This window comes from Euleptes europaea, chromosome 5, assembly GCF_029931775.1.
Source record: "Euleptes europaea isolate rEulEur1 chromosome 5, rEulEur1.hap1, whole genome shotgun sequence".
In the NCBI taxonomy this organism is placed as follows: domain Eukaryota; kingdom Metazoa; phylum Chordata; class Lepidosauria; order Squamata; family Sphaerodactylidae; genus Euleptes; species Euleptes europaea.
Genome location: NC_079316.1, coordinates 43979261 through 44000830, shown reverse-complemented (window position 1 = coordinate 44000830; position 21570 = coordinate 43979261). Strand labels below are relative to the sequence as shown.

The window sequence follows — 21570 nt, the reverse complement described above, 5'->3', positions numbered from 1 at the left end:
GAAACATTAGCTGTAATGTCTGTGTACAGCCCAATTCCTCTTCATTTAGAAGGCTCCTGTCATCCCATTGAGATCTGTGGTATGATGCAATGAATGGAATTGTTGAGAGCCCCAAAAACGTCACAGAATATACACTAAGACAGAATGTGTCTAAGAACAACCAATAACAAAAGAACAATTACATAATAAAAGCCATGAAACAAAATAAAGGCTTAAAAATGGGAACAAACCACAAGATTTGCTTTTTAATGTGTTGTGTGCTGCCCTCATTCATCATCCATCTTATGCATGTTTGAGAAATGGCATACTTCAGTGCGAATGTAGTGTTGTTAATTTAGGACAGAAAACAGAAGAGAGACATTTAATTCTGGCCAATGTGAATTTTATATCTACATGTCAGACACAGAAAACCAAAAGCATTCCATCATAATATGTGAGTGCCCTGACACAAAACAGCACACTTTACCACAAGGTAATGGCAGTGCCCCGTGGCGCAGAGTGGTAAGCTGCAGTACTGCAGTCCAAGCTCTGCTCACGACCTGAGTTCAATCCTGACGGAAATTGGTTTCAGGTAGCCGGCTCGAGGTTGACTCAGCCTTCCATCCTTCCGAGGTCAGTAAAATGAGTACCCAGCTTGCTGGGGGTAAAGTGTAGACAACTGGGGAAAGCAATGGCAAACCACCCTGGAAACATAGTCTGCCTAGTAAACGTCGGGATGTGACGTCACCCCATGGGTCAATAATGATCCGGTGCTTGTCCGGGGACTACCTTTACCTTTAATGGCAATGAATGTATGCCTCCAGTGGCATTAACTATTAGATTCACTAGTGAAATAGGTCATATGCTTCCCATTGGACTCACAGAAGGTATTTCACTCCACTGGTTTTGAATGAGTTAATATTGCCAAAGGTGTAAATTATCAGTTGTGGCAAGCTAAAAATCTTTGCAAGTTTGAACCACACGTGCTCATAGAATACTTCTTCACCTGGCATGGGTTAGCCTCACTTTAATCACAGTGAACCATGTGGACTTATACCTGTTAGCCCAGTTTTTCAAGTTTGCTGGGTTGAATGGTTTTATGGTACCAGAATAGGTAGTGAGGCAGCCAGATGTCTCAGTTGGTTTACCTGAACATACCAGTTTGACAATGACTGTTTTAAAATAGCTTGGCACTCTATCAAGTATGTTACAGGAAAACATTACATCTGTTAATGCTTCAATGGAATTTCACTCTACACGCTGCTCCTCCCTGTTCCAACTTGCTTTGCCTTACCATTCCCCTCCCATTTGCAGGCATATCTGTGTGTATACAGCTGCATCAATGTGTTGTCTGCTTCAAAGTCATTCTATACAGCACAAAGGATCTTTCAGAAGGGCTTTCTTCTCTGCCACCCTTTAGCCATGGCTGCAAAGGTTCCTCAGTGGCAGAGCTATCTTCAAGTGATTCTCTCTCGTGAAGGCCGGAGAGTGGAATGTTTCCAAAAGGCAGAGAACATTCTGCTCGTTGTACTGGAGAGAGTCAATGCCATGGACCCTAGGTTCCTAGTTGATTATTCAAGAAATCTGGAAGCCTTAGAATTTGCGCTCCGTGCCACTGAAGACGAAGTAACTATGGAGGTTCCTTTGTGCATTGATGCTGATGCTCTCCTCATACAGGAGTGTTCAGGTGAACAGAGTGACTCTGAAAAAGTTACTCACGGAAGCTACCAGATGCCAGGCTCTTGCTACTTGGCAGTACCGAAGGAAGGAAATCGGCTGGAAAAGTGGACCAGAGAAGATGTGTTCAGTATGGTAGGCAGCACTGAATCCAGTGGGCACATTGTACCAGGCAAGATCTTCCGACTGCTGAAAGACCTGATTGTGGCTGCCATTGTTTATTGCAAACATCAGTTCCTCATCAAGCCAGGTAATCGAAGAGGAAAACAGAGAAGGTGTGTGTAAGGGAGGGGGAGAGAGAGAGAGGAAGAGAGAAGAGGGATTGGAGGAAGAATTGGCAACTAATATAGAAAAAGGTCTGATATAGAGGATCACTCACATTGAAGGCTTTGCAACCACTCCTTAAAAAGAGCGTTTAGCTGGATGTTGTTTGACTGAACTGTATGTATGTGTTTGTGCTGGAAACATATTTGGACAAACACACCTGAATTGAATTGTATATACTAAGGCAGGGTATGGCATTTAATATAAATACATTGGTTGCATAATGGTAATACTCATAAAAGAGGATAACTGTAGGACTGGGTGGGGCTGTTCTCTGTGCAGTCAAAATATCCGCTAACTGCGCCTTAGCCTTTGTTCAGTAGGATTACAACAGTGGAGTAACATTCAGCTGTAATAAATGGGCTGAGGAGGACAGCCATGTTCCTGCTGCTGCTAATAATATTTAGTATTATTATCGTTATTGTTAATGTCTAGCTGTCTATTACAGTGCAAGAAGGGTGATCTCTTTTATAGGAGTGTTTATTAAAAAATAAAATGTGTGATCTCTGTCGCTTGGAGATCTTCTGGAGTGCTTCTACTGCACCCAGTTCCCCCCCCCCCGATTTTAATTTTTTAAAATTATGCAAGCATTAGGTTGAAGAGTTGTGTATCTCATAACTAATTACATCATACACAAAAAAACCCTCCCTGTGATATTCACACAATCACAAGTTTGTATTATATCAAGACTGCACTATTTGGATGAAGCATTTTATTTTGCTAAGAACAAAACGTTGTACTACAACAGAAGTACAACCCGAGGGAAGCCTTGAGGGCTGTGCAGAACAAATGAGAAACCAGTGCTGATTTATTGTGCACCCATAAATTGATTATGTGCAAGAACAGGTCGTCACTGAAATAGTTCCATTTATATAATGTGAAGAAAGGTGTGCGTGGTCAATGAAAGGTGTGCGTGGTCAATATCAAATTAAAGGTCTGGAAACTATGTGAGTCCACTGAAAAGATTCTACACGTTTTGAAGACTTAGATCACTCTCTGGATGGATGCTCCAGTAAATCACCTGTAAATGACCATCTGATTCATTGTCCAAAAAAGCAAAGGCAATGTATGGTAATCCTGGCCACAGCATTCTTATATATCATACACCATGGAAGCATGGTAGAGCTGATGGGCCAGATTGTTTTTGGCTAACTTCAATATTGAGAGAATGGAACGAAGCTGTTTCTCAAAATGATGACAAGCTGAAAAAACAGAAAGTCGCCATCAAAGTATTGTAAAATAACGTGGCACTTATGGAACTGAAACCTTTGTACATTTGGGGGTTTTGCTCTTACATTTTTGTGTTCCCTCTTTAGCATTACTATTCCTCTTCCTTGCTACTACAAGGAAGGGCATGGATTGTCCATAACTAGAATTGCATTGAGCAGTTCAGATTATACGTAAAATGCCTTCCTCTGTTCCATTTCTGAGTTTCTGTGTTATCCTGGCAATAGTATAACATATGTTGTAAAATTTGCACCATATTCCCATAAAGGGAGTATATCAAACTGCACTGCTAACTATTGCAACAGGTTCGCCTCAATGGTTGTAGCAGAGGATAAGGCTGGTACGGATTAGAGCTTCAGGAGACACTTGTTGTCAACAAGTATTTGGCAGCTTGTCAACACATCTTGTCTGAAAAATGTAGACTTGGAACAGACATTAAAGGAGGCAATTCTATATTTACATGGGGTGGGGTTGTCAGTTCCTTCTCTAAACTTCAAATTCTTCCCTTCCCACCTGCAAACTCTCTCCAGACTATTTAGGTATTATTTCCTCAAGCAGTGAAGGGTGTTGTTTTGAATACTATTATATATTCCTTTTTTAAAAGGCCTACCATTCTTGCAAAGAACCCAGGGCAGTGTACGTGGTTCTCTGCACTTCTTGATGGCCCTGTGAGACAGGTTAAGCTAAGAGAGTGTGAATGGCCCAAAGTTACCCCATGAGCTTAAGGCAGACTGATTTCTAAGCCATCAGACAGGGACACTTTTTTCTATCTAATTGAAATTTGGCAGGCAGGATCCTGTGGATGGGAAGAGATATAATTAGGGTTGCCAGCTCTGAGTTGGGAATTACCTGGAAATTTTTGGGGTGGGGTTTGAGGAAGGGAGGGACCTCAGCAGGGTATAATGCCATAGAGTCCACCCTCCAAAGCAGCCATTTTCTCCATGGGAACTGATCTTGGTTGCCTGGAGATCAATTGTAATAGCAGGAGAACTCCATGTGCTATCGGGAGGTTGGTAACCCTAGGTATAATCCTCAAAAATTCTGTCCCAATTGGAAGGGGGGGGGAGAATTACAGCAAGAAACGTGATTCCCACTGAAACCAAAACAAATTGAATAACTACAAGGAATGAAACTATTTGAACCAAACCTAATCACATTTTAAAAAGAAAATGAAATTATTTTTTTGTTGTACACCTTCATACTGGCTAGATATCCACAATGTTAAATGGTGCAATTCTAAGCAGAGTTACATCTGTTTAAGCCCAATGATCTCCCTGGCCAAACTCACAATATATTGTTCCTTAGTGGCCTTTGCTCCATCTCCTCTGCTTGGAAATAAAGACTGCTGTTGTTATGCTAGTCTTGACTGGCTGGTAAGCCTTTTTATATGAAGGGAAAGCTTTGAACAAGAATTCTGCTTGCTTTGAGGCAAAGACACCCCCCCCATTATACCCTTGCTGGTTTTCCATGCCTTCCTTGCTGATGCTACACCCTCTGTTGCCTCATTGCAATTCAGTCCTGGTATCTGGCAAACTGGGAAGGAATCCCGGGAAATCATTGAACGGTTGAATCACAGTGATGATCCCTTGAGTCAGATTTGACAGTGTGGAAGGGGAGTCTTGAGTATTGCGATATTTATTATAACTTGATACTAGGATTCTATCTCAGCACTGAACGATTTTGGCGGTTGTGTGGTAATAAAAGCAATACATTCAGATGTATCTGCTAGAAGATTATAGGGGCTGTGGTTTGAGACAGGGCTACCAACGGAGTTTTCTGGGCTGACTACAAAATGTGTTCTCAGTTCCATTCTTTCCCTGGCACAGACCTGACCCCATGTTCTGCTCTGAGCTCTCCGAAGAAGATGAATAGAATAAAAAAGCAGCAACCTGTAAAATGGATGATGCAGGAAAAGAACCAACAGGCATCGCTGACCAAATGAATGCTCACAAACAAGTCAAAGTCCAAACTCGTTCCCAGCCTTTCTTCCTGTTGCTCCTACCGCACCAATGAAAGATGATGGGTGATCTGTAACTGGATATTCCTGGGTTTTTAAAAGGGGGAATAGAGGCTGTGCAAGGGCTCCGTTGAGGTCAGGGCTGTGGTATGAGGGGAGAGGGGGCTTAGTCCTCCCTCCATGCAGGTTTGCTGATTCAAACCAACTGCCCTGCCATCACCTGTTATCAGCCCCATAAGGGGAAAATGACTAGCAAAGACAAAGGGTTCTTGTACCTTTTTCTCCTACCAGGTCTTCTTACCTCAATAGGTAGGGGATTGTTTGATCAGCAAGATTGCATAGAGGGGGGGATTTACTTCCTTTTCTCCTCTGCACTTTAGTCCCAATCCAAATCAGCGTTGTATACAACAGCTATTTTCTTTTAAGAACTGGTGGGGAATTGGGCTCACACACAGTTTGGCTCTTAGTTTCTTATGAACCCTTCCTGCAGGCCCATTTTTCAGAATGGGACCTTTATCCACTGCTTTTTGTATGGATACGAAGAATACTTTGAAATGCAGTATTCAGCAAAAGGAAAATGCTGGACAGCAGTGGCTTGGGCCTTTAGCTTACCACGAGCCTTCCCCATGGAATGCTCCCCTGGGGGACTGCTGGTGGGCAGGAGCCAGACAAGCTGAGGCTGAACAGTGTTGTGTGTGTGTGTGTGTTAAGTGCCGTCAAGTCGCTTCCGACTCATGGCGACCCTATGAATGAAAGTCCTCCAAAATGTCCTATCTTTGACAGCCTTGCTCAGATCTTGCAAATTGAAGGCTGTGGCTTCAGTCAATCCATTTCTTGTTGGGTCTTCCTCTTTTCCTGCTGCCCTCAACTTTTCCTATCATGACTGAACGGTGTTGCTGGTGCTAATTTAGTCGGTTGCAGCAGACAAAAGCTTACCTCTTGCCTTCTCCTGTACCTCTGCCTGGTAGTTCCCTGTTTGTGCTGCTTGGCTCAGGTTGTTCCTGGGGCATTTTGATGGCTCATTCTGCCCCCGGTGTGGAATATGCAACAATACCAAGAAAGAATCTTGGCTGGGGGTATCAAATGGCTAAAAGATCATGATAACAAGGAAGCAACTACTTCAGAAGTGCAAACTGTGGTTTGGGTAGCATGATGGAAAGGCATATGTAGAAAATGTGAAAGAGGGTTGGGAAAGCACAAATTGAGAAGGAAATCAGCCATTTGGTGTGTTAGGAATGATGACTTTGGTAATGAGGTTTGGAGCATACTAATCAGCAGAATTTTCCGTTGGTTTAATACAGAAGGGACAATATTTTGTGGCCAGCCTACAAGAATTATATACAAGCTTCCTGTCTTGATAGGGAGCACAATCCAGCAAACGTTAGTCACATTTAGATGGCCAATTGTCAGCAATGCTGATTCTGTAACCTTAGGCAGATGATGAGAGGGAAGGCATCTTGGCCATCTTCTGGTCACTGGGTGTGTGTGGGTGTGGGGGAGGTAGTTGTGAATGTCCTGCATTGTGCAGGGGGTTGGACTAGATGACCCTGGTGGTCCCTTCCAACTCTATAATTCTGTGATTCTATGATTCTAAATCCCAGTGACAGCAATAAAAAGGAGTGTACAGTGGAACCCTAAACATATTTATTCTTGAGTAAGTGTATTTAGGATTGCATCCTCAGACACAATTAACTTATCTCATTGATTTCAATAAGACATTTTTACAAGAAACTTGTTGGATTGCATCAGGAGCATATTGCAAATTGCATCAGAAACCCATATGCTATTTTTCCCCAGGCATATTATACAAATCTTGCATTTTTATTGGGGGTTTATATTGATTCCTTTCTGCCATTTCTGATATCTGTGCTATCTCCCAGAGAGAATTATGATGCCTGACCTGGTAGAACAGAGCCGCAACCAAAGGAAAAGGATGGTGGGCAAATCTACAGCTATGTTCTATTGACCGTGTTCATAGAGTTGCCAACTCTGGGTTGGGAAATTCCTGGAGATGTGGGAATGGAGCCTGAAGAGGGCAGGGATTGGGAAGGGGAGGAACCTCAGTGGGATGTAATGCCATAAAGTCCACCCTCCAAAGCAAAGCAGCCATTTTCTCTGGGGGAGCTGATCTCTGTAGGAAATAAGCAGTAATTCTGGGAGATCTTCAGGCTCCATCTGAAGGTTGGCGTCCTAGTCCATTGTCTTGCCCTTCTCCAGGTGAACTCAGCGCAGAGAGGCTAAAAGAAGATGACATGCAACTTCCATTGCTGATATCCAGTGGCTGGAAAATGATCTGCTTCAACATTGTCCCTGTAGTGAGGAGAAAACAGAATGCTCTGAAGTTCAACAACAATGGGAGAGACAGAGGTTTTCCAGAGGGCAGCATGTGGAAAGTCACTCAGGAGGCTGACTACATCCCTGCCAGTTACTATCACTGGAGGTAAACGTGATACTGTATTGTTCAATATAAATTGTCCTGGGGCAAAGGGTATATATTTCAGAGAGCCTTTGTGATACTCCCCCTTGCCAGACCCCGTAGCCAATCTTCTGTAGTCTTGCAGGGTAGGGTTGCCAACCTCCAGGTGGTGACTGGAGATCTCCCACTATTACAACTGATCTCCAGCTGATAGAGATCAGTTCACCTGGAGAAAATGGCTGCTTTGGCCATTGGAGGCCATGGCATTGAATTCCCTCCCCTCCCTAAACCCCGTCCTCCTCAGGCTCCACCCCAAAAACCTACCGCCAGTGGCAAAGAGGGACCTTGGCAACCCTATTGCACCCTCAGGTTCACCAGGCCTCAGAATGGGAATTTCCTAATCATGTGCAGAGAAGGCTGGAGGGTAGACTTCCCAAAAACCTGCACACTAGCCACATATATACTGTGGCACAAACTGGTTTTTTTTTATACCTGAGGCAGGCATGAGGACTGTGAGTATATTTCTTTTTAAGTGATAACAGAAATTCAGTGGATTTCACCAATCTCCTTCTTTTGATGTAACTCTAAAGTATTCTAGTTTCTATGATAAATAAAATGGAAAGACAATGAAAGCAAAATGCCACACAAACATTAAACAATGTGCTCAGCACTCCATATTCTGCCAAAGGTTTATTTAACATTTTAATCAGCTCCAGAGTGAGGGAAATCTATTTTTGGTCCACCTCCCAGCTTAGCCTAAGAAAATGATCGGTCATATTTACAGAAATGCTAAAATACGGATTTTGCATTGCATGTGAACATCATCTTCTGGGCTAATTCACAGCTAGGCCATTTTTAGCAGTGAAATAAAATCCATGTTTGCATTTCTCATGCTTATAAAAAGAACAAAAAAGCCCAACACTGGTTATAATGCACATTTGATTTAAAAATGGGTCTTGCCCTCTGTGTTCCACTGTGTAGAATTCTGTTACATCTCCATGACTTTCCTAGGTGGCTTGTTCAGACATGAGTATCTCTTCATAAAATCTCTGAAGGGTGGGAATCAAGGAGTAGGTTATGAACATTTTATAAAAATGAACCAGATGCTATTTTAAATTCTTAATTACAGTGTTTTGCTCACAGGAATGTACAAGATGTACATTCCTTTGGTGTGGAAAGGTGTAGAACTGAAAGCCAGGTTCTGGTGATTATACAGGATGGAGAGTTGCAGGGAAACCGTACTATTTAAGCCCAAAAGAATGACCCACGCTTGAGACATCATTCCCAGAACATGAGTCCCTGTTTTCACAGAGCATGAGCAGCAGAAAAAGGGAGAAGGAAGTATAAGATCTTCTGGTTCTTATCAGCCACTGGAGATATTTTGAACTGCCCTTTGAAGATCTTGGTGTTCTTCATCTTTACTACCCATGGAGGATTTAAATATTGTATTGTAGTGTAGTCTCGACAATGCTATGACACACAGATGATGTCAGCAGACACATAAAACCAAGGTTTTGCATATTTCAATATAAATAGATCAACCGGGTACATTGGTCTTCACTATGATAATGCTGTCCCTGCTTGCCCTCCCCACCTGCTTTCCCCCCAACACAGCAGCAGCAGAGGCAGTGGGTCTCTTGGAATCACAATGGATCTCCTAACTACAGAGACCAGTCGCCCTTATGGTTGCCAGCTCCAGGTTGGGAAATTCCTGGAGATTTAGGGGTGGAGCCTTGGGAGTGTGAGGTTTGGGGCAGGAAGCAACCTCAGTAGGGTATAATGCTATAGACTCCACCCTCTAAAGCAGCCATTTTTTCTAGGTGAATTAATCTCTGTCATTTAGAGATCAGTTGTAATTCTGGGTGATCTCCAGCCCTCACCTGGAGGTTGACAAAACCCATTCCCCTGGAGGAAATGGCTGCTTTGGAGGGTAGAGTCTATGGCATTATATTCTTCTGAGGTTCCTCCCCTCCTTAAACCCCACCATCCCCAGGCTCCACTCCTCAAATCTCTAGGAATTTCCTAACCTGGTTTTGGTAACTCTGTCTCCTTCCCATTCAGCAGCCAACTTACCTTTATCTGCCCCTCTTTCTTAAGTTTTCCATTTCCTCCCCTCTGCAGCCACTGCCTTGGAAAACTATAGTCTTTCTCCGCAGAGGGGGCCAAAGCAGCTTACCTGCTTTTCTTTCCTCCTTTTTCTCCCCACAAGGTAGGTTAGGCTAAATTTAAAGTATGTGACTGGTTCAAAATCATCCAGTGAGCTTCCACAGCAAGATGAGGATTTGAACATGGGTCTCCCAAACCCTGCTCTGAAACTGCTACACCACACTGGCTTTCATAGGGTGGATGCTGTTGAATAGTAGCAAGCAGCCAAGCCTAGTTGAGTCATGCATGTCAAGTGCTATCAAGTCACTCAGAGGTTGCTGCCAGGCCTTGGGTTGCCAACCTACAGGTAGGACCTGGAGATCTCCCAGAGTTACAACTGAACTCCAGACGACAGAGATCTGTCCCCCTGGATAAAATGGCTGCTTTGGAGGGTGGCATTATACCCTTCTGAGGCCTCTTACTTCCCCAAACCTTGCCTTCCTCAGACTTCACCACAAAATCTCCAGGAATTTCCCAACCCAGTGCTGGCAACCCTAGTCAATCCTGGCCCCAAGGTGCCCTCCCTCAAAGGCCAAAATAGGCCTGGAAAGGGCCCTCCGTCTACCTTTTACTGGCAGAACCAAGCCTGGAATCTGTGGTTGCTTAAAATTTGGCCAACTTCGCTATTAGAATATAAGATGATATTATTTTATTGTTTCATACTATTCTTTGTTTCTTATTTTAATGTCATGTGGTTGACCCTGTAAACTGAACTGTATTCCATGAGTGCAAAATTAAATACTGCACCGAAATGAATTGAAAGCAAATGACTTTCACTTCTAGTGACATATATCTCTTGTTAGATATTCTACCAATCGTCCCACCCTGAAACTCCTTCAGATTATGAGCACCCTCAAGGGTTACTGCTTGGACAGTCTCCGTCTCCTTGACCAAGTTAACCATGAATACTGGAGAGATGAAGGCAAGAACAAAGGGCTTATGTTTCACCACTTAAAGGTAGGTTTTTCTGCACTGCTTATCTTCTGTGATCTTGTGATGTACCAAACAGTGCCATATATACTTAAGATGTATGGATGAGGCAACCAACTCTGACCCATCTGCTGCTTAAAAAAAAAAAAACCCATTCCTACCATTAAGGAACATTTGGTCAGAGTTCTGCTGTTGCAGCCTACACTTTAATTTGCAAATAGCCCACAAATTATTGCATAAGGATCCTTTATCTCTCTTTGCCTCTGACCTGTCTCCTGCAGAGCTAGAGAAGCACCTTGGACACCACACTCGTGCCTTATAATTAACATACATAGAAGCAGTGTAAGAGGACAGGACCAGGACGTCCAATCTATAGCCAGCTGCCAGTACAGTGACTCATATGAATAGACTGTTGAGGAGCATAAATATCATATTAGCTGTCTAATGCACCCATATAGCTAACAACCATTTGTGTCTCCTCATGTGGATCAAAAAAACGTGTACAACAACAGAGCCACCCAGGGTGGAGGTATATCTTTCTTCAAACCTGGAGAAAGCACTAGATTTGCAGGAAAAAATGAAAAGTTTTTTTTTAATCTCCCGAAAGTTAATAAATGAAAAAGGTGAGTCAAGAAACCATTCAGTATACTATAAGAATATGAAGACATGAAATTCAAGAAGCAAAATGCCCTGTAAAGAAAAGAGGAAGGTTCTTCAGTGATCTAGAGAACACTCTTAGTGCATTTTAGAGATTTCAGAAGGCTTCTAACAGTTGTGTTATTTATTTCACAGTGCTGCTTTTTATTATTCATTTTAATGCAATTTTTTTTTACACAGCAGTCTTTGTATAGGTTTTTCCAGTCTAAAGTAATTTACTAAATTTGTATAGGATTGCACTGCCAGTCCGCTGCATTTGAGCTTTACTGGTTTTGTCATGTTTGCTGATTTTAATATTATTCTTAAAAGATTATTTCTGTTTCTTTAGTTTGTATCTATTTTTATTGTAAACCACCTTGGGTGCCCTTGAGCAGAAAATAGGGGCATAATTGCCTGAATAGAAAAAGACAAAGGTGGAGGGACAAAGACACCTATGTTCTGATTAGAGAAGACAGGCAGGTTGGTGTATTCGAGGGCTTCAAATTTCTCAGAGAAGCTGACTCCACAGTTGAAGACAGCAGTTTTGAAGCACCAGCATTGTATTCCTTGGACTATCTGTATGGCTATTTTGGACTATTTTTTCTAGTATTGTTTCAACTTCACACTATTTTTACATTGGCAAGTCTCAACATGCTATCTTCCAGAGATGCTATGTGATTGGCTGGTTTGTGTTACTGTTTTTTAAACAATCTTCATCTGTCATCTCTCCAAGGGCGATAACATGGAGGAGCCGAACATGTTTCGCAGAATCTGGGTGTATGCCATTAAGCTTACAGGCTTTTTACTTCTGTAGTTGTTACACCTTGTAATTCTAGCTGGCTGCAACATTCTGGGAAGAATGCCAATTTCTAGATGAACACGTTTTAGATGTATGTCTTGTTTTTTGTTTGTGCTGCTTTGTTTGCAAGTTCTACTCTTAATTGGCTTGAAATTAACAAAGCTTTCCTTATTTGCCTTTAATGCACGAGCAGCTTCGTTTAATATAAACTTGTCACTTGTATCGTTTGTATCTTGATTCTCTTATCAGAACTGCCTAGGAAATATTAATACAGTGGTAAACTTCAAATGAACCAAGGACCAAACCAACAGGTCGAAAGGCCCACTTCATTAGACAATTAATTTAGGGCTGGCAATTTTCTGGATATGCAGCCTCCTGTGTGGCAAGTAAATATCCCAAAGTTCCAGTGAAAGAAAAGCGGAGTTGGCACCTCTGAGCAGGTGGAAAGGATGAGACTGCACAGTTTTGGCTGGCAGAGCAGTGATAGTTATAGGAGCCATCACAAAAGAATATCAAAGAAGGATGGTCCAGGAATTCAGGATGAGTTCAGGATGAGAATCTATGGCTGTGACTGTATTAAGGGGGGATGGGCTTCCCAGAAAGGTGACAAAAGCAGATTATATCCAGGAAGGATGGACAAAAGGGCTGTCAGGGTGGAGGCAACAGCAGTGCTCCCCAGATAGTACATAACATACCCAATCAGTCTCCTCTACCTCTCTTGCATGCATTGTTCATGCACTAACAAAGATTCTGCTCCTGAATGAGAAATACTAGACCTTGTTAAACATTCTAAAGATAGATTTGAAGCTTTCTTCTGCATTGGCTTTATCAACTGTTTATTTTTCCTCCTAGATGGTGTTGCTCTGGGCCACTCACTTTTTCTCTTCCCCCGAAGACTGGATGAACCTGGAAGGGTCAGTGTATCGTCTTCTGGTGATTTTGCTTTGCTGTTTAGTGACCAACAATCTCCCACATTTCCTGTATCCTGAACAAAATCTGTTCCAAGTAGAAGGTGCTGACCTGAGTTCATTGTATCCCAGGGTGGAGAGCTTTGCTATGAACCCTGAGCTTTTCCTGAGGTTCCATTTTGCTAGAACAGAACACACAACACACCACCAAACAGATAATGGTCTCAAAGCCTTACTTCACCTCCCAGCTGAAGATAAAGCCTACTGGGACACCGCCTTCTTTGATATGCTGCTTAATAAGGTAATTTATTCATAAATACAGGGTTTGAAGTTTATACGGTGGCATTCAAATACTAAATTCTTGCCTGTATCAATGGGTAGCCATGTTGGTCTACAGTAGATGAGCTAAATTTAAGCCCAGTAGCACCTTAGAGACCAATAAGATTTTCGAGGTGTGAACTTTCGAGAGTCAAAGCTCTATTCATCAGCTTTCTGCTCTAAGATACTACTGGATCTGAATCTAGTTCCTCACTTTTTGACTATTAACGAGATCTTGGAACTTATCTATGACCGTCTTCCAAGTGTAACCATTGATTCAGATGACTGTGATGGACAGGATGCCCTTGAAGGGAAAAAGAGCCACTCAGCTGAGCCTATAGGAGTGCTGCTCCAGCATCCAATCACCTTTGAGAAGGGGGATGGAATGTTGGAGGGAAGCACAGGAGGAGGGAGTTGAGTTCAGTTCTGCCTCGGGGACAGAGCAGTGACAGCTCAGGCCTGGCTCAGCAAAAGAGTAGACAGAAGGGGTTACCGCACTTTGTATTCCCAGCGATGTATTAAGAGTTTGAAAAGGTTATAAAACACTTCGCTTTAAAAGGGTTTTTGGATACCACAGCTGTAAGCTCTAGTCCTGCGGCAAACCCATAAACAGATTTCATCAGACAGCAAATCCACGAAAGCAGTTTTATTGATTAGAATCGACAGGTTTCAGAAGCCATATTCAAAAGGACACTAGTAAGGATCAAAGGCAAGGCACATAGCATATATGGGAGAGCAAAAGGAGATAACCGGTTACCCAGGCAACCCCCCCCCCACTCCAACAGGCAGGAAGGAGCACTCGGTGATTCCCACAGTATGGGAATCTATGAAGACAAGGGGCTTAGACTGGCTTTAAACAGAATAGCACAACAGCACCTGGAAGCAGCACAACAATACTACCACATACCATCCTCATGGCCTGCTCCTGACATTCTGCCCCCCTAAAGACCCCCCTTCACCCTCCCAGCGTGGGTTTGTGAGGGTAGGCGGCATGGAATTCTTGTACCAAGCTGGGCGCGGAGACATCAAAGGTGCGCACCCATTCATCCTGGGCAGGACTAAAATGTTTCCAGCAGACCAGGTATTGAAGGGTACCGTAGCGAATGCGAGAATCCAGTAATTTAGCTACTTCAAAATATTCCTCCCCCCACCACCATTTCAGGCACTTTGGGTTGTGGCTCAGGATGCCATTTTTGGGAAGGAATGTACGGTTTTAAAAGACTTACATGGAACACAGGATGAATTCTCCGTAGAGACTTGGGCAAGGAGAGTTCTACAGTCACTGGATTAACAATCCGGGAAATGGAGAATGGACCCACGTACTTGGCACTGAGTTTATCGCATGGGCGGGTGGATCGTAGGTTCTTGGTGGACAGATAGACGAGATCCCCCACCTTGCATTCCTTACCGGGGGAGCGATGTTTGTCAGCCTGAGCCTTGTACTTTCATTTGGCTCGCTCCAGATATTTAACCAGCCATGGCCAGGTTGTTTGAATGGAACGCACCCATCCGGCCACGTCAGCTCCCCCCTCCTCCTCAGAAACATCAACATGACCAGCGGGGCCAAACTCTTTACCATGGACAACCTGGAAAGGGCTGAACGCTGTGGATTGGTGAACCGCATTATTATAAGCATATTCAGCAAAAAGCAACAGGTCTACCCAATCATCTTGATGGTAATTAACATAACAGTGTAAATAGCATTCCAACACTGCATTCACCCGTTCAGTTTGACCATCCGTTTGGGGATGGAAGGCACTAGACAGTCCTTGTTCTACTCCGACCAATTTGAGAAAAGCTTTCCAAAATTTGGCCATGAAATTTGAACCCTGTCCGTCACTATCTTGCGTGGAAAGGAATGGAGATGGAAGACATGTGACACAAAGAGGCGGGCCAATTTCGGGGCAGAAGGGATACCTGCGCAGGGTACAAGATGTACCTGTTTTGAAAACAGATCAGTAATCACCCAAAGAACTGTCTTTCCCCCACTAGGGGGTAGGTCTTTCATGAAGTCCATTGCAATCACTTCCCACGGTTTTGAGGGAGTCTCTAACGGTTGCAAAAGTCCCGGCGGTTTGCCCTGAGATCGTTTGGCTGCTGCACATATGGGGCAGCTGCGGATGAAGGTGTCCACATCTGACCGCATGCCCGCCCACCAAAACTGTCTCCATAGCAAATGCAATGTCTTGAGAAATCCGAAATGTCCTGCAGTCTTGGCGCCATGAACCAAGCCCAAAACCTCCCCCCGCAACACTTCCGGAATATACAATTTAGAATCTTTGTACCAAAATTTCCTGCGTTTAATTAGAGTAGCTGGAAGGGCCTGCGAGGAAAGTTCCGCTTGATAACTGCGAAGAAGAGTCTCCTTAAAGGAATCAGTCAGTCCTTCCACCCCCTCTGGTGTTGTGCCGGCGGGCAGCTGGACCGGGGACGGAGACGACACAGGTGCAGGGAGTGACTGAATGGTGCGCTCAGGTCCCCGCACCTCGGGAACCGTGGCTGTCAGTCGCTCAGGGGAAGGAGGAAGCGAGGCGGGTGGCGGTGCCGGCTCATCCGGGTGTGGGGCTTCCCCTCCCACCGAAAGCGGCGGCGGTGGGGATCGGGTCTGAGAACGGGTTTGTACGGCTAAGGTCGGCAATAGACCTCGTTGGGCAGGGGTGAAGAGCGACTCTGTGGGCCGATCAACCTTGGTGGGATATTGGGGAAGTCTGGATAAAGTGTCAGCCAGAAGGTTTTGCTTCCCTGGTACATATTTTAGGACGAATCGAAATCGGGCAAAGAAGTCCGCCCAGCGCACGTGCTTCGCGGAGAGCTTGCGAACCCCCGTTAGGGCCACTAGGTTTTTGTGATCGGACCACACTTCAAAAGGCACCTTGGAACCCTCTAAAAACTGCCTCCACACTGTTAGGGCATGCCTTACCCCGGCGGCTTCCTTTTCCCAAACGGCCCAATTGAGTTCGGATTGAGTGAATTTTTTAGAAAAATAAGCGCACGGATGCAAGTGCCCATCCTCCCCCCGCTGCAGGAGCGCACTCCCCATCACTACGTTGGAAGTGTCTACGTGCACTACGAATGGTTGATTGCAGTCTGGGTGCTGCAAAACAGGTTTGGATGTAAAAAGCTGCTTAAGACTATCGAAGGCGGCTTGACACTGGGGGGTCCACTCCACCCGGGCGTTGGGTAAGGTGGCTTGGAAGGAATGGTTGGGTAAGGAATGATTGGAAGACGTCTTCACAGCTAAAGGGGCCAAACAAAGTGCAAACAGTATTTTTTTATAACTTTTCAAACTCTTAATGCATTGGTGGGAATACATAGAAAGTGCGAACAGTATTTTTTATAACATTTTCAAACTCTTAATACATTGCTGGGAATACAAGTGCTGTAACCCCCAGAGTGAAGGGTAGCTCTGCCTGGTAGTGTGGCAGAGTGGTTGAGCTTAATCTCTGGGAAAGAATATAGTACCCGATTGTTGGGTTTGTCTTTGGTAAAGAGCAGATCTTGCACCATTTAGTCTGACTTTTGGAAAAGGGCAGGCTGGTGTGGGAGGAATCCTTTGTATGAGAGAGCATCCAGCCTAGTGGCTAGTCAGAAAAAGCCTGTTTGTGTCTCAAAGCATTAAAGAAAATTCTAACTACTCTCTGAAGCCATAACTAGTTTAAATTTATGTACCACAGCCAGGTTTCTCCTTTGTCTACCAGGAGACCTGTGCTGCTGATCTGTTCCTTGAAACCAACCCTGTAGATAAATATTCTTTGTTGTTTATATAGTAATCCCGCCTCAGTGATCTCCATAATATCTTTGTACAGCACAAAACTTACCTCAGGGTTGCAAACTCAAAGCCTATACACTTGCTACCTTTAGAACACCTGGTAAGGGGAAGGTGTATAGTTTAAACCAACCTAGATCCCCAAAGATTATAGGAGACTGGGTAGATCCCCTCAGTTCGTAGGAGAGGCCTGTCACTATGACCCATTAACAACTGGTTTGTAGGGGTTTTTTTATAATCTGCTCATAGGTAAACTGCCTTTCATGAAAATAAGTACATGGAAGTCATTTTACATGACATCATATGATATTAAATCAACATGAATTCACAGGTAGGTAACTACACTGTAACTACACCTCCTAGTGTTTCAACAGACTAAATGTCTGAGTCTTACATAATCTAAATTTCACATTGAAGAGAGATTATTAAAAATATTAAGCAACTGTTTTGAAAAATGGACACACCTCCCTGATGAAGCTTTATGAGTTACGTAATGAAAACATAATTGTCTTAATGAACTTGGCTGAGCTTTCTTTTAAGATAAGTAATTGAAACAGTCCCCCAGGCTACTGGGAAGAGTTAACTGTGTGTCTAATTGATACATGGGAGTTAATGAAAAGCATACACAATTAGAAGTTAGATTGAAACTAACAGCCTTTCCATGCCTCAGCTTGCTACCTTTCCCCAAGGCTACAGTTAAACACAATGGCTGTGCTTTTCTCCAGAAGCAGTAGGAAATTAATTTTCTTATATTTCTGAAATTCACTTTTGATGCCCCTATAATGTCTCAGTCCTGACATTCAGGGGGGACAAGGGCAAACGATAGGATGTTTTGGAGGTCATTAGTTCTTAGGGTTGCCATAAGACATAAGTGACTTGACAACACAACACGCACATACATTACCATGCAGCCATATGTAGAGAAGTCCTAAAATCTTCCATTGCATTTAGGAGTGAGCACATCATACCAAAGGAGGAGTAGGGGATGGGATGAATCCTTTCCCCTGCCAAACATTTCTCACCTGAAATTTTCCCTCAGTTGCTTTTATCCTTGCCATGTTCTGGATCCATGTCTACCTTGCAAAATTGACCTGGAATCCTGTGGTGGTGGGTCAATGGGAAATGGACTGCAAGAGAAGGATTAAGCATCCTGCACATTCTCTGGCACAAAATTTTCCCTCTCAAGGCCACTTTGTTATACCTGGATGCAGTGTAACATGTTGGAGCCACAGACCCACTGTTGAGGTAAAAGGATAATGAGGAGCTGACTTTCTCCTCTGTTATTAGGTGCTCCAGGAGGTAAAAATCACCATGTTTTCAGGAGACAATAACTAGCAATTTTACCTTGTGTTGCAGAGGGAAGAGATATGTTCACAAGACAATTTTATAAACTGAATGCTGAGGGGAAATCTTACTCAGGGCAACCCAGTACAAAAATGGCTACGTAGATTGGTCATCAGATTACAGAGACTATCAATCAAAGGGGCCACATAACTTTTTCCTGACTTCTCTTCCTTGTCCTGAGAATAATGCCAGGATGCAGAATTCTTGGAAGCCTCATATAGTCCTCCAAAGGCCTATCTTCCTGAATGTGCTTGCTATCAGCAAGCATCAAGATGCTGCCAAGAAGTAGAAGGGTCCCATAAATCATTGTTTATCTAGATGACATGAAGGAGACAACATGTCTCATAGCAGACTACAACTGAAGTGATAGCAAGACTAGATGAGACAGAAGGGAGAACTCTGATTGGATCTCATTTTGTCAAAGTTAAAAGTAGCAGAGAGATGGATAATCCAATTTGGGGCCATGGTACTGGGAGAAGGGTGGTTTAACCCTTGCCTCACCTGTGTCATTTTCCCAGTCTAAATCATGCCCCCCACCAACTGCGGTTTGCCATGCAGGGGAAAACATATAGGCATGTGCTTTGTGCCTAACTGCTTTTTGCCCACAAGACAGGCAGTTAGTTTCTGGGAGGCAATTTATGTACAATGGTGTGAGTGGAAAGGGTAAATCCTCCCCCCTGAACCTGCTTTTAACTATGTGTTTTTTAAAGTGGGAGACCTAATCATAGATTTCTTTCTGTCTCATTCATTTTGGGTATGAATGAGTTGAAATGAGGTTTCAGTTGTGATCACATCAGCCTTGAGGTCATGGCCATGTAAAATGGAAGTAAGATCAACTTACTAAGTGACCTTGACTTCCTAGTCAGGAGAATTGATTTTGTTATAGTGGCAGATGAAGGTGGAGTTCCATTCACAGTAGTATCATGGTAGCACACACTTCTGCTTCTTAGTGCAGTGATTGGTAGTTGGATGGAGGCTTGAATCCAAATGTATTTACTTAGCATATTTATAGGGGGCACTTTCCATAAAAATGCTCAAGGTGCTTATAAATTCAAAATACAAAAGAACAATGTTAAATAAAATTATCTAAAATATAAATAAAAGTAGCAATAAGGAGATTAAAACAGTAATAAAACAGATTCTAGGCAGTCATTAAAACAAATTCTAACGAAAGGCAAGGCAGTAGGCAAGTGATTTTAGGTGACACAGGTGAGGAATTCAGTGATCCTGGGGCCAGGTTTGAGGTCATGAGCAAGAGAGCAGAAACCCACTGGGGCCTGAAGAGCAGGGGACTACTGAAAGGAGTGTGGTAGAACTGTAAGTGACTAATTATGTAGCTCTGTTGCTGTAGCATGCACATGTGTAAAAGAGAAAGAATGGGTCCTAGCAGAGCTCAACAAGCCACAGGATAGGTGAGGAGAGGCCAGTAAGTCCATAAGGACACTGATATGTTTTGAAGGGAAAATAATAGGCAATATGTTTAAACATCTTGCGCATAATCAGCCATCTTGAGAAACATCTATTGCCTGCCAAAACAGGAAACCTTTTCTTCTATTGACATTTCATCATCAGAAATAAATACAAGTAACCAGGAATGCATGCAGATAAAGGTAATCCCCCTTAGTTATACTGTCTGTGGATTTGTTTAGAACATTTAATCTTTTGTCCAGCTGCAGTGGTAAAGTGCAAGATGTGTCATGCCATTGAACACCTACATTTTTTTATTCAGTTTCAGATGTTTGAGATTACGGACAGACAGCGGGTTTCTGCCATGTCAAACATTCTGCCAAAAACCAAGAAAATGGTGACTGATCAGAGATGAAAACATGGAGTTTAAAAAATCTACCATGCAGACCGTACCTGGATGGATTTGCTTCACATTTAGCTTATTTCCTGTGATCAAAATACCTGTCTACTTAGACTGCTTAGTTGAGTTTCTGGCTCATCATACCTGCTTCATCAGGAAAAGAATACACAGAATAACACAACTTGTGATTGTCACCAGGTGGCAGTGGCCATTAGGGATGATGGTCTAGTTTTCTACTTTTTATAGAACAAGTGAATGCACATTGTAGGAGTAATTTTTTTTTTGCACAATGTAATGTACAATCCGAAAGTATTTTGAATCTCTGCAGGAGAAGCTAGAGCTGTGAAATACATGGAGAAAGATGTAAGCTACTTTCACACCCAGTGAGATAAGATTTCCTTCACTGTCTCCCACCTTGCAGACTTAGTGATAACAAGGATAGCAGATGCACTTGCCCTCACACAAGTGAGGCCTTTTCCTGTTACAGCTCAAGATGCTCTATCGGAAGGAAGAACAAACACTGTTTCTGTAGCCTGATGACTTCAAGGGATCTACTATTCCAGAAAGAGTTTCTAAAGGTGGCCTGCTCCTTCCTTTATCCCAAAGTTCTGATGAGCCTAATCAGGAGGTATATGCATTTCAGGGTATATCTGTCCCCATATTCCTGAAATACCAAGTGCATCTGTTAGAGGACAGTATTTGTGGGCTCTGTTTGTGCATGTGTGTATGTGCTTTAAACACAGATGTGGGGGCTCTGACAGTTCCATCCTTCGTGGAACTGCATCCATCTTCAACCTGTGTTCCTGGTGCTTCAATGTTGATCTGGTTACTTGTAAAATTCATTGTACATCTGCCAATTCTTATTTGTGGGAAAGCATATAACATTAATGCAGTCCTTCCTAAATCACAAGACCTTGTATCTGGTCATTAAATTAATTCCTTCTTACCAGTTCCTGGCTCAGAGTTTTACTGTTATACTGTAAATATATAATTTTATAGATGCTGGCAAGATGAATTAACTGGATATTATATTTTTAATACAAATCTTTGCCATACATTTGTAATGTATTAGAAACATGCTCATATGCAAGTTTACTACCTGTGTGAGGTTAGTCTACAGTGCTAAAAAATGGGCCTGCTACCATAGGTTAAGGCCCAAGGTTATCTGCAGTTATTTGCAAGCTACACTTTTGAAAGAAGAAGAAGAGTTGGTTTTTATATGCCGACTTTCTCTACCACTTAAGGGAGAATCAAACCGGCTTACAATCACCTTCCCTTCCCCTCCCCACAACAGACACCCTGTGAGGTAGGTGGGGCTGAGAGAGCTCTTAATAGAA

At 43.2% G+C, this 21570-nt stretch overlaps 1 protein-coding gene across 1 annotated transcript; it reads left to right on the top strand.

Annotated features, from left to right (window-relative positions):
• Positions 1-1310: 1310 nt before the first annotated feature.
• MAB21L4 (mab-21 like 4) lies at positions 1311-20255 on the top strand. The gene is made up of 5 exons (XM_056850129.1): positions 1311-1906; positions 7382-7604; positions 10529-10682; positions 12943-13299; positions 20156-20255. Exons 1-5 carry the CDS (start codon positions 1402-1404, stop codon positions 20246-20248), a joined length of 1332 nt encoding a protein of 443 aa, XP_056706107.1. The 5' UTR covers positions 1311-1401; the 3' UTR covers positions 20249-20255.
• The last annotated feature ends 1315 nt before the right edge of the window (positions 20256-21570 follow it).

What these genes read in the sequence shown, in the direction of transcription:
- MAB21L4 (XM_056850129.1), top strand. Translation starts at nt 1,402, where the DNA reads ATGGCTGCAAAGGTTCCTCAGTGGCAGAGCTATCTTCAAGTGATTCTC. An exon ending in GCCAGTTACTATCACTGGAG is followed by an intron (nt 7,605 to 10,528) that starts GTAAACGTGATA and finishes ATCTCTTGTTAG; the next exon opens with ATATTCTACCAATCGTCCCA. An exon ending in TTGATATGCTGCTTAATAAG is followed by an intron (nt 13,300 to 20,155) that starts GTAATTTATTCA and finishes TTTTTTATTCAG; the next exon opens with TTTCAGATGTTTGAGATTAC.